Genomic DNA, 13,544 nt, shown 5'->3' on the forward strand with positions numbered 1-13,544 from the left:
TGCTTTCATTTTCTAAGAATTCTGAAATAGCTTTTATATCAAAATCTGATTTTTTACATGACACTTCTCTAATTCTGCTCATTTGCAATATGTCTTTAAATTGTGGCCCTATATCAAGGTTTCCTGAAATGCAGTGTAGAAGCTCGTGAAAATACTGAGGTGGGTGATCATGCTTCACATCTGTGGAAATTCTATTTAAATTTAACACTGAGGATTATTTTATCTTTTTCTTTCATTACAGGAACTTGTGTCCCTGAAGCCCTGTAAAGCTGCAGAGCTGGTTGCTACTCACTTTTCTGAACAGATTGAAATAGTCATTAAAAAGCTTCAGGTAAATTTTGCAAAATATATTGGAAAGAAACATCTAGTGGAGAGACAATTATTGAATATCTACCTAAGAACTTTTGATTGTAGTCATTTCTTCAATTGATAGTTGCCTTTTAATAGCAGTTTCTACACTGTGTGTGTGTATGTGTGTGTGTGTGTGTTTAGAAGCAGTTGTGTGATAATCTCTGAGTCTGGAAATGAGGGAGTTCATCTTTGAGCATAACGAATATTAACATCACAGAAACATTATATGGAAATATAACCTGTAGTTACTCTAGAAATTGTAATCCACAGAGGGCCCTCCCCCTGCCCCACCTCTCCATATCTTTTGCTATAGTGACTGCGGCCATATTCTCTTCATGGTTCATGTTATTTATTCAGACTTTTGTCATCCTCCTATTGTGTTAATGTTGACTATCGAGAATTTTTCTTGGAAAATCTTAGCTAGAATATAGCTATATTAATGCTGAATATTGAGATGCTCAGTTTGAAGTACTATTTAACGGACTTGGTGTTTCATCTGTCACTACCATGGCAGTGCTAGTAGTGAGTTTTGCTCACTACCTTTATGGCCACAAGTGATAGTGAAAGGGAATAGGACAATGCCAGGGGTATGTAGCACAACCCAGAATCCTCATGGAAAAGTAATAGTACTAGAGGTTAGGTATGCAAAATGGAACACAAAGCAGTGAGTGGGAGGCAGCTGGCATGAGAGACAAAGATATGGAATGCATTCATTTATGCACTACAGTGGCCCCACTCTGTACCACAGTATGGTAGGCTCTGGGGGGCACAAATAAGAATTCAGTCTTTTTCTTAATTTTCCCTAAGGAACAGAAAAGCACTTATATAACCATAGTACAGTGTATAAGCTCTACACCAGACATATGTAAAAAAGTTCTGTAGGAACAAGCAAGGAGAGTGACAGACTATGTGAGAGAGTTCGCAGATATGCCTGAACTTGGTCATGAATAATTGGTGTCAGTTTTCTAGGCAGAGAATTGGGAAGGGCATTCTAGATAAAGGGTTCTGGGTATGTAAAGACTTGAAGGCATGAAGCAACATGCATATTCAGAGAATGATGTGGTGAAGACGATGGTGGAAGAAGCATTAGATTAAGCTGTAAAAAGTATATTGGCAGGAAGGAGTTAAACGTATAGAGACTGGAAAATAGAGTTTTGGGGCTGATATTGAACAATCATGTGTAATGCTAAGAAATTATACTGTATCTTCTGTGTGCTGGAGAATTACCGAAGTTTTTTAAGCAAGGGAATGATACCATTAGATTCATTTTATAGAAAATTAACTCTGTAGTGTGGAGAATGGACTGGCAAAGAGAGCAAATGGAGGAGAGACCAGTTAGACCAGTTGGAAGGCAAAAGGTCTTGGCAAAAAACGGTGAGAACAGGATGAAAGTAGTGGCAGTGGAGAAGACAGGTCCAAGATAACGTTTGTGAAATAAAATGCATAGGGCTTGGAAATTATTTGAACGTGATGGGTGGAGTTAAAGATGATCCCTAGATATAGGGTTGGTTGTCCAGCATGATAAGGTCCATTAATGGAAGGTAAGGACTCATCCATTCATTCAATAAATATTTATGTACCTACTGCAGGCCCAAAACACATTGATAAAGTGCTAAGGATACAAAAACATATACCATTGACCCTTGAACAACGAGAGAGTTAGGGTTGTTAAGTCGAAAATCCTCATATAACTTTTGACTTACCAAAAACTTAACTACTGATAGCCTGCTGTGGCTGGAAGCCTTACCAATAACAGAAACAGTTGATTAACATGTGCTTTGTATGTTATATGGATTATATACTGTATTCTTAGAATAAGTGAGCTAGAGAAAAGAAAATGTTATTAAAAGAATCATAAGGAAGAGAAAATACATTTATACTACTGAACTGTATTTATCAATACTTTATGTTTACGTCATCTGTTTACAAGATGGATAATCTGTACCCATATCAATATTGTCTTGTACAAAACACTGTAGATGTTATACATATTACTAACACTAGACATCAAAATGAAAAGATAATGTGAAAAAGAAATTTGTATTTATTTACAGGTATAACAGTTCATGCACTGATTATGAAAAAGCAATATGATTGCTGTATGGTAGTCTAGTGTAATTGATATGATTGCTTCTATACACTAATGAGTGAATCATTATAAAATTTTTATGGCATACAGTATTACAGTCATATTCACAATACAGTATTGGAAACATTGTTACATTTTTTTAAAAAACACATGTGATGGTAGGTTGATATGCAGTTTCTCCAATTACTAGAGAGGAAGAGAGAGGTGGGCATATTTTATATTATCATTCACCTTATGCCTATGTAAGGATAGACTAATATCTCCATATATTTCATGCATTCGTGACATACCTGACTTTTTCATAATTTTTTCACTATTTCTGAGTGATGAGCCTGCAGAGTTTTTCAAATTGTTGCAAATCGTCCAATTTTTTCCCAGTATATTTATTGAAAAGAATTCATGTGTAAGTCGACCCACTCAGTTCAAATCTGTGCTCTTTAAGGGTCAACTGTAAATGTATCCCTGTGCTCAAGGAAGAAGACAGATTAGCCAAAAGATAATTGTAGAATAGTTTAACTTGAATGATGATAGAGCAAGGCCCAGGGTCCTGAGGAAGTGTGTGAAAGGTCATCCAGTCCATTCTGGTGAGGGGGGTACATTTCTGCTAAAAATACTCTCAACCCACAGAGCATCTCCCCCTTTTAAAAGTCAGCAATTCTTATGAATATTCTTGCCTATAGTGATGTTACTGTCATTTAAAATGTAAGATTATCCATTGTAGGATTTTATTTTTCCCCCAGTCTTTAAAGTATTTAGAGGCAGAGAGGCCAGGTAAATGAATATAATGTCATTCATTAGACAAATTCATAAAAGCTGAAGTGATTTACAAAAAAAAGTGGCTCTTGACTGTGGACTGTTTGTAGAGAAATGAAGTATTTATTTTACTGGAGAGCTTAATTGAGTGTATGAGAATCCCATACAAATTTGATAAATTACCTTCACTTTTGATGGCAAGAAATATGCCTCTGACCAATTATTTTCAGAATTCTTGAAATGAAAAATAAGCCGGAATATTAAGGTATAACCAGAAGGAAAGCCATGTAAAATAAAACAAAGTGATAGGCCAGGGAAAAGATAGAAAATCAAAGACTGATAAATATATTTAAAATGTTATATTCTAAATGACCTGAATCCTTTTTAGTTTTGAGATCCCCTACTTTTTATAGGTGAAGTTAGAATGTGTCAAAAAAGAAAGAAAAAAGGAAAACTAAACTGTAATAATTTTTGCTTAGCTTTCTTAAGAACTTAGAAACATTATTAATATTCATATAGTATTCTAAGATTTTCCTCGTTTAATTCTCACCTCTATCCTGTGCAGAAGGAAGGGAAGATATTGCTGTTCTCTTTTTCAAATAAGTAAACTGAAAGGCTTAAGGGAGTCAGCGACTTACACAAGTGGAAGAAACAGAAGCCAGACTTTTTGCATATTAATTGCTAGCCTGTCGCAGTTTGCTGACTCTTCTCTGGTTGATTATATTGGGGCGTTAATGAGCTTTTTGGATACTCGTTGTTTGGGCCTCAGCCTCCCACCCCACCTAGGTTAACTGTCTCACAGTTGGCCATTGTCACCAGATGAGGCCGTGTGAACCCGTCAGTGCAGCCAGAGCAGTCCAGAGCACCTGCCATTCCAAGGGTCCGCGTGCTGGGAACTGTTAAGGGATGTGTCTCAATAGAGGGCTTTTTTTTGGGGGGGGGGGGGGGGCTGGGGGGGGTCGGCAATAACAAGGTGTTTGTGTTTCTTCTGCACTCACAATCGAGTATGTGACAATGATTAGAATTACTGAGAGGAAATGACCTCCAAATGATTCTTTAGAATTTCTCAGATCTGTACAGAGGGCGTAATGGAGGTAAATCATACGCATGTGTGCTTTTTAAAGGGATATTCTAGAGTTCTTTACCATGGTGTAGTTTGAAGGATTTGTTTTAATAGTTAATTGTATTTTTTATTGTTTTTCTATTCAGAACCAGGTTTTGCTTTTCAAATTTTTGAGGAGTCTTCTTGACCCAAGGTATGTTAATAAAATTTAGTTTTTATAATACGTAGGTGAGAAAACCAAAGGAAATGAATTGAGCTTAAGAAACGGGCTTGTGATATCTAAATGGTATAGTCAGCTCTTGATTTTTAATATTAGCAGGAGTAATAGTTACAGAGATTATTCTAAATATGTGATTGAAAAATTGATTACATCTTGAACGAATACTGTTCTTTCCATTTGAACGTGAGCATACATGATGAATTGTCATCACTGTAAAGCAAATAGCGAAGGCGTGCCATGAGGACATGTTTCAGGAATAATTTGATGACCATCTAGCTTCCCCTCTCTCTGGTAGCGTCACCTCTTCAAATTCCTTATTCCATGCTGTAGATTGATAGCTTTACTTTTCAAAGTAAACACCTACTTCCCAGCCCACCTCTAAATGTATTACCTTTTAAACTTTAATTTGAAGTGTTTAGTTTTAAATAAGTTTCCTGGAGGTGTGAGAAGGAAAGTTTAAATGTTTTTTTTTTTTTTTTTTTATTAATTTATTTATTTATTGGCTGTGTTGGGTCTTTGTTGCTGCATGCGGGCTTTCTCTAGTTGTGGCGAGCGGGGGCTACTCTTTGTTGTAGTGTGAGGGCTTCTCATTGCTGTGGCTTCTCTTGTTGCAGAGCACGGGCTCTAGGCGCGTAGGCTTCAGTAGTTGCGGCGCACGGTCTCGGTAGTTGTGGCTCATGGGCTCTAAAGCGCAGGCTCAATAATTGTGGTGCATGGGCTTAGTTACTCCGCGGCATGTGGGATCTTCTTGAGGCAGGGATCAAACCCCTATCCCCTGCATCGGCAGGCAGATTCGTAACCACTGTGCCACCTAGGAAGCCCTAAATGTTATTTTAAGTGCTACTATAGTACTCATCAAATAAAAACTAACCCGAGGAGGTGATGAAATTAGTAATGGATTTGTAAGCAAAGCAGCTCTGTATGTGAGATCTTATCTTCCGGTGACCAAGGAGGGTGCACTGGGAGCTGGGTGTAGTATTTAACATCCTCTAAGACAGTCACTCTTAACTAGAATTGTGTGTCAGAATCACCTAAGAAACTTTTAAAAATATAGTTGCCTGGGCCCAACCCCACAAAATCGTTGTGATGTACACCTAGAGGTAAGCATCATTGGCTTAAATGTAATATTCCAGAATGACATAGGTTTCACATCAGACGTACAAGCTTTGAAGTTGCATTATAAGGTATACTAGCCATTGAAAACAGTCATATACTTACTTTATAGGTATAATATTATAAAAATGGAAAGTTTTGACTGTTGTAGTATTCTGTGCAATTTTAAAATACCAAAATACCAGGAATTTTGTGGATTGTAATAACTTTTTGAAATTTCAGTCATTTAAACCTTAAGCAGGCCATGCTTCATTTAAATTTAGAGTCATACACCTAGAGTCTGTCATACAGAGTGAAGTAAGTCAGAAAAAGAAAAACAAATACCATATGCTAATGCATATATATGGAATCTAAAAAAAAGGTACTGATAAATCCAGTGGCAGGGCAAGAATAAAGACACAGACGTAGAGAACAGATTTGAGGATGCCGCGGGGCGGGGGGCAGGGGTAGCTGGGATGAAGTGAGAGAGTAGCATTGATATATATCCACTACCAAATGTAAAATAGGTGGCTAGTGGGAAGCTGCTGCATAGCACAGGGAGATCAACTCGATCCTTGGTGATGACCTAGAGGGTGGGATAGGGAAGGTGGGAGGGATGCTTAAGAAGGAGGGGATGTGGGGACATATGTGTAAATACAACTGATTCACTTTGTTGTACAGTGGAAACTGGCACAACATTGTAAAGCAATTATACTCCAACAAAGATCTGAAGGAAAAAAAATTTAGAGTCATACAGATGTGCATATGCAGAGGTTGAGAAGAGTAGTCTGACTGCATACCCTCCTGAACTGCAGTTCAGTACCTTTTCAATATATCTGTGTTTTAACTCCCTGTTCTCAGAAATTACTGAGGCTAGACATCTTTTTTTATTTTTATGAATTATCTGTACTTCCCTCAGATCCACTTTGGGCCCTAGTCTACCCCTGGAATTAACTGATGGAGATACCTTAGAATTAGGGTTGGGGTAGGAGGGAAGGAAGAGAGCTGGGAGAAGGATGGGGGAGCCAGATTGGAGCTGAGAGAAGGGGGAGGGGGCCCGAGGAGGACTGAGCTAGGTGCAGGAGGGAGGAGGCGCCAAGCCCTTTCTCTGGAGCCCGCATACTTTTTTTGCCATAGCAGATTTCCTTCTGTTCCTCTTTCCTTTCCTCCAGTGTCAGATCCATTCTTTTAGGACCTGACTCCTCTTCCCCTAGGATAATTTATTTTAACCAAGTCGTTACTCTCCAACCACCTTGCTTGGAAAGACTCAAGCTAGGACAGAGAAGTTCAGCTTTGAACTTGGCCTTTTGTCACATATAACAGTATAGAAGACAATGGTGACTAAATCTTAACTTTTTTAATTAAAAAAATGTACTAGGTAATATAAATATCAATATAGTCATTTGCTCTGATATTGCTCTGATACTGAATGTAATTAAACTTCACGGTAATAAAAATGGCAAATCAGAAGAGTATCAGAGATCTTCCATGGAAAGTCTTGCTCTGTTATTACCTATACCTAGGTTGTAAATATGTTATTAGGTAAGAGCCTTTAGCAGTATTGATACTATGAAAGTTGTTTTGTTCACTAGCAAACCACAAATAATTTTACATTTACTCATTATATTTTATCTCCCTAAACTAACTTCAACCCAGAATAATTAACTCTAAGTTAACTTGTCACACATTATTCCTTTCTCTCATATCAATTCAGCTGCAAGGCCCTCTCTCACCTACTTCAGAGAGAAGCAGTGCACCCACAGTCCTTCCTCTTCCCTCTCCCCAAAAAGCAACATAACCTGGAATGTCCTCACTTTTGAAAACAGCCAGATCGCCAGCTTTACTTTAGCCTAGAGAAATTAAGAGTTAGCAAAGATTCTCCCCTTGACCATACTTTAGTCAGGCTCCTCTGAGCCCTCTGTTCCGCTAGATCTGACCTTGGGCTTCCATCTCTGTTTTTGTAGAGTCTGTTTTTAGCAAGAAGCCTGCAAAGTCAGCTTAGCCAGGATCCTCACCCTTAATATCTGATCACCCTTGATATCTGTTCAAATTTCTCATCCTGCACCACCTCCCAGGTAATATCTGATCATCCTGGCCTGCCTTCAGCAAGAATTCCATTAGGTCAGTTTTTCAAGGAATTATCCTACCCACTGAGTAATTTTCCATCCATTGACTGCCGCCTCCCCATGGCTATACATCTCTACTTTTCCTTGTTGTGTTTGAGTTGAGCCCAGTCTGTCTCCCTTACTGCAACACTGCACTGTAGTGTTCCCTATGCTATTGTGATACTGCAAATACAGTCTGCCTTACTGTTTTAACAAGTGTCATGGATAATTTTTTTTTAACTGAACCTTGAATTAACAAGACTGATAACTTTAGCTCCACCTTTAAAAAGAGCACACTTTCATGTTGATCCACCATATCCAAGATGCCAAAGACCTAGTGTTCTGCTTTAAGAGTCCCAGTCCAGAATCCATCATATTACTTTATCCTCCTACTTTATGTCTTATATAGGAGGCAGGCATCAATTTAGATTTTGCTGTAAATTTATTTTAAATTTGATGTTTGGCATTTCAATACAATCATTTTTATGTAAGCAGTATTTTAAATGATAGTATCTCAGACTAACCCATAAAGGCTAGTTTGACCCACAGTGTAAATACATAATACCAGTGCGGGGGGTGGGGGGGAGTTTTTTCTTCTTCTACGCTTCTGGGTTCTGGACAGGTTAAGAAGAGTAAAGCATACAAATTTATTGAGTGTTCTATGTGACATGGGAGCCTTCATAAGGAAATGGAGACCAGAAGAAGCACTTAAACCTGAGCATTTTCTGCTGGGTTTGATAAAGAGTAGAAAGCCGTGGGCAGATGTGATAGGACTGAAGGATATGAGCTACAGATGATAAACTGGGGGAAACTTAGCAAGACATATTTGTTTGGATTCCTCTCAGTGTCCCTCCGTCTTCAGAGATGAGGATATTCCTTTCCTCCAGGAAGAGAGAGAGTACTTTTCATAAGATTGTCTTATGATCTGCTTCACAGGAGAAGGGGGAGGGCAGAGAGTCCTTCCTGCACCTGCCATTTCTCAAATTCCTTCAGCTTAAAATATGCAGTATGCCAACATACCATATTTTGGGGAAGCGTGTCCTGAACCCCAGCACTAATGATACATACATTGAATTCTGGATTGAGGGGAAGGAACAAGGTTAAGAAGGTTGAGTTCAGAGGAAGTAAGGAGGAGTTGCCTCCCAAGCCTACCTTAGACAAAGTTTTGAACTGTAGAAAGTTTGTCTTTTGTGACCTTTGAGCTCTGCCTCCTCCCACTCTGTCCTCTCCTTTCAAGGATTGCAAGGTGCACAGACTTCTTCAAGCTCTCCATTTTATAAGCACACTCATATAGTATTGTTCCTAGGTAGAATTTTAAAATCCAAAATTACCTTCTTCCATACCCCAATCAAAACATTTAAAACTCTTGCTAATTGCTTTTCAATTTCTGTATCATGACACTTTTGCAGTGAGAATGTACAATTAACGTATGAATACAATGAAGTATACACAATGATGAAAAAACCCTTTTCCAATACCAACTGACCTCAAGGGTAAGAAGAAAGCAGGTAGTGTGGACTAGTTTACATTAACCTCTAAAAGTTTTCCCATCACACTTTAGCCTTTGTAAATGAGTATGCTTGTTGACTAATCTGAAGTAAAGGATTAGAGTCTTTCCAGGTACGGGGAAAACTGAAGTGGGAAACTAGGGGAGTATCGAAAAAGGTATTTAGGGACAAAAGAATATCAAGAATAAGTCGACTGGTTCTGCCTAGCAGTTTTCCCTGGCAGACAGCTTCAGACTATTTTTGCCTTTGATTCTTCCCTCTCTGTTCTTCTTAAGCAGAGGATTTTTTTTTAACATCCAGGTTTGTCCTCTCATGAAACTACTATAGCAGCATTCTGCAGAGTAGAGAAAATGAAAGGTTATTTTGAGATGGTGACTGCTTGTGTATGTGTGTCATATCAGAATATTGCTTTTTTTGCTCTTGCCCCAAAAACCTGAGTTAGTAGAATCCTCATTCCTGTGCGTGGGTGTAGTTTATACTATATGCATATATTTATGCATATTTGATTTAACATTTACATGTATTTATTGATTTAACATTTGATTTAACATTTACATGTATTGAGTTGTTTTTAAAGGAGTAACTCATTTTGTCAACAGCATTTTTTAGGGAACTAATAATCTAGTTGAATTCTCATGTGAATTTATTTTCTTTATCCGATTTCTTTAAGTTACTTTTGCTCTATAAATAATGTCCTCTGTAGAACTAATTGACCTACAAAGATATTGGTAGCATTTTTACGTAGAAAGATTAGGTAGTTTTGAAGGAAGGGAGGGTTACCCTGCAGAAGCAAATTATTTGCCTGAATTGAGGCCAACAGCCTGAGAGAGAAAGGATTTGTGTCCTTCCAGTTCGCTTCTTTGGGACAGCTGTTACATAAAGCCCTGCCCCACCCCTACTCTCTGCGTGCATTCCTCCTGGCCAGGAATTCTCACAGGAGTTCTCCTGATGTATTTACGTCTAGAAGCAGGTCCTTTGTGCCATGGGGACACTTGAAGGATAATACAAAAGGACACGGATGGTTTTTGTGGGGCTATGAGTTTCATAAGGAATAAAAAGAATGTGCAAGCGTATTTATAGTCACAGTATTTTCCTCAGTACTGTTTTCTTGTTAATGTTGATTTACCCTTTGTTAACAATGTTCTAGAGGCCTCTGAAACATATGGTATGATTTTCTTGTAGGGAAAAAACACATAAAACATTGCATTGTATTTCTGTCTTTAATCAAAATAAAGTAAAAATTGAACAATGCTAAGGAAATGAGTATCTTTGCCAAGGAGCAAAACATAGATTAAGGAAATGGTTATACATTGGATTTAACTTGAATCTGTCACTATTTCTGTGGATAATTTTGAAGGGATATTTAAGATATTGACAGTGTTGAAATACCATATTTCAAAGTTAAAGTAGAACATTATATATATATATATATATATATATATTCATGAACTTTGACATATAAAAATGCATTCTTACCTCAGTAAGTGTCTGTCTGCTTGCCCAGGCTCACCACTAGATAGCGTGTCTTTGGTTAATTTTTTTGCCAGCAGCTCGAATTCAACCTTCTAAATCCTAACACATCATCATCTCCTAATCTCCTTTAAGGTAGATGGATGGATGGATGGACAGACGGACGGATGGATGGATAAATAGCTTACATACATTTATATCTTTATTTCTTAATTTAATAATTCTTTATAATGAGATTGCTATCTGCTAAGCAATGTGTGAGAGGTTGAAATGGTTCAAAATTTTACTCACTTTTTTCAGTCTAAACCTGTTCCTCCTCTATTTTCTCTCTTAGCAAATGGTAGTATCCACCCATTTATTTCATTTAAAAACTTACTAACTATAGCATACTAAACACTGTGACAGGCATGAGAGAGAAAATGTGAATAAGATGGGACCCTTCCTTCGGAGGCAATTACAGGATAAGTGTCTTAAATAAAATCCTGGGTGTAGTGATGAGTTTTTAGCTCTCCTTTACCCACTCCACTCCATCTTCTCAGCCACACCACACAGAACCAGTCAGTCATCAAAATGTACCTCTTGAGTATCTCTTACACGTGAGTCCTTGTCCACCGCCACTGCCCTGGTTTAGGCCCTCAGCATCTCTCTCCTAGTCTCTTTTGCTGGTTTCCTAACCAGCCTTCTTAATTCTTCTGCTTCCATTTTCACACAGGCAAATCATGATAATGTTCCCTTTCCCCTTCTCAAAGTTCTTTTAGTTTCCTTTATCCGAGGTAAAATCCGAACTCCTTATGGTGTAAAAGACCTTTCTTGATCTTATTCAGGCATATCAGTTCAGCTTAGTTTTCTTCCATTCTGGCGTCTCTCTTTCCCCTTTTATTCCTCAGTAGTACTGAACTATTTGTTCACGGGATACACTACACAGGGTCGTTCTGCCCACCCTTTGAATATGTGTTCCTCCCTTTTAGTCCACTTTGTTTTCTTTCTTTTCATAGTTTTACCTATATGTATTAAAAGCTCTAAGGTTATACATGTGCTTTGATCCAGTGATTTCATGTTGGAAAATATAAGAAAATACTGTAAGAAAAAGGTAGTTAATATTGAAATATCCATATTAGCATTTATATAATGAAAAAGCTGTTTTAAAAAGTAGGTGAGGGAGATGGCTATATGAACAGTAAGGTATACGAACATAATTGAAAAGCAAATTGGCACACGTGGCAGTTCTTTCGTTGCATGCCCCTGTTGTTATCTAGAAGCACTGTCCATGTGGCCGAGCGCTATGGCGGTGGTGGGGGGAAGCTCTCTACAGTCCTATGATGAGCTTTTAGTCTCTTAGTCAGTCTGTGCCCCTCTCAGTCCCCGGCCCCCTTTAAGTGAGATAGGAAGGCGAGAGGGGGCTGGAGTTGGGTGTTTCTCTTCATACACGTGAGATGATCAAGTGGGACTGAAGTTGAGTATTTCCCTTCCCCCACATGAGAGGCTTCAGCAAGCTGGAATTGGGTGTTTCTCAGCTTAGTTAAGCTCTAGTAAAACCCCAGTTAGTTTGGCTCTGGTGAAGTCGTTTCCCTTGAAGACAGATGCAGATTGCCAGGGCTGCCTTAACAAAGCACCACAAACTGTGGCTTAAACAACAAAATTTTTTTGTCTCAGTTCTGGAGGCTTGAAGTCCAAGATCAAGTGTTGTCAGGTCTGGTTCCTTCTGAGGTCTGTGAGGAGGAGTCTGTCCCATGCCTTGCCTCTAGCTTCTGGTGGTTTGCTGGCAATCTTTGGCATTCCTTAGCTAGTAGGAGCATCACCCTGTTTTCAGCCTTCATCTTCACTTGGCATTCTCCCTGTGTGTATGTTTGTGTCCAGATTTCCCCTTTCTTTAAGAACACTGGTCTTATTGGATTAGAGACCCACTCTACTCCAGTATAACTTCATCCTAACTTAACTAATTATATTCACAAAGACCCTATTTTCATGTAAGGTCATCTTATGAGGTACTGGGAATTAGGACTTTAACACGTGAATTTGGGAGTATATATTTCAGTCCCTATAAGCAGGCCTTGTTAAGAAGAACAGAGTGCACTGGTGGCATTTCAAAGTGGCTACATTTCCACTCCCCACTGCTGAAGCATGATGGAATTTTTCTCCAGTCCTTACAGTGAGAACCTGGTGAGCCCGCTGGAGGTAAAACTTGTGACGGACATATACCTTATCCTTCCCCATAAATAGCCTGCTGTACTAGATTATAATTTTAAATGATTTCCACACACTGAGTAAGAGTGAATGTTTTCTCCAACCTGAATTTTGGGATGTAGTTGGGGGTTGTGTGTGTGTGTATGTGTTTCACAAGGTATACATATACTTTATTTTAAAGCTGACAAAAGAAAGCCTTGTGTGAGTCTTGTAAAATTCTCCCTTTATATATATATTTAAATGTTTATCTCTTGTAAGTCAATTCTGTTATTAAAATAGAAATTTCCCAAAGAGTAGATAGAGTATAGGTCTAAAATACATAGTTTTGACAGCCATTAAAGTTAGCAGTGGGTATTTGGCAAAGCAGGTAGCTGAAAGAAGATGTAAAGGAAATATCTTTGAGAAATGGATATAACAAATTGCTTTTATGTGCAAAACTGATAAGCAGCAGTCATAAATGGATGTAAATTCATTAATGCTACAATTTACTTATTAAAGTTTTGATTATGTTCATGTTACCTGATCATTTCCCAACAGACACATTATTTCCCTCAGAAATGAATGCATCAAAATCTGTTCATTTGAGTGATTTGCTTGGTTTGATGCATATTCACATCTTCAGTACTTGTAAGGGGTTTTGTCAATAAGTGTTCTGGAAAGAATTAAGTACTGTGATTTATCGGCAGGTGCTCATATCCGATCTTAATTT

The 13,544-nt window shown here is 38.2% G+C and overlaps 1 protein-coding gene across 4 annotated transcripts in view; it reads left to right on the forward strand.

Moving 5' to 3' along the window:
- VPS8 (VPS8 subunit of CORVET complex) overlaps nucleotides 1-13,544 on the forward strand; it is a 280,030-nt gene that overhangs the window by 157,741 nt on the left and 108,745 nt on the right. For all 4 annotated transcript variants that reach the window (XM_057737662.1, XM_057737661.1, XM_057737663.1 and 1 more), the window contains exons 34-35: nucleotides 242-331; nucleotides 4,403-4,449. In XM_057737662.1, the coding sequence (XP_057593645.1) occupies nucleotides 242-331; nucleotides 4,403-4,449 (137 nt within the window). The remainder of the gene's footprint in view (nucleotides 1-241; nucleotides 332-4,402; nucleotides 4,450-13,544) is intronic.

This window comes from Hippopotamus amphibius, chromosome 6 (genome assembly GCF_030028045.1).
Source record: "Hippopotamus amphibius kiboko isolate mHipAmp2 chromosome 6, mHipAmp2.hap2, whole genome shotgun sequence".
In the NCBI taxonomy this organism is placed as follows: domain Eukaryota; kingdom Metazoa; phylum Chordata; class Mammalia; order Artiodactyla; family Hippopotamidae; genus Hippopotamus; species Hippopotamus amphibius.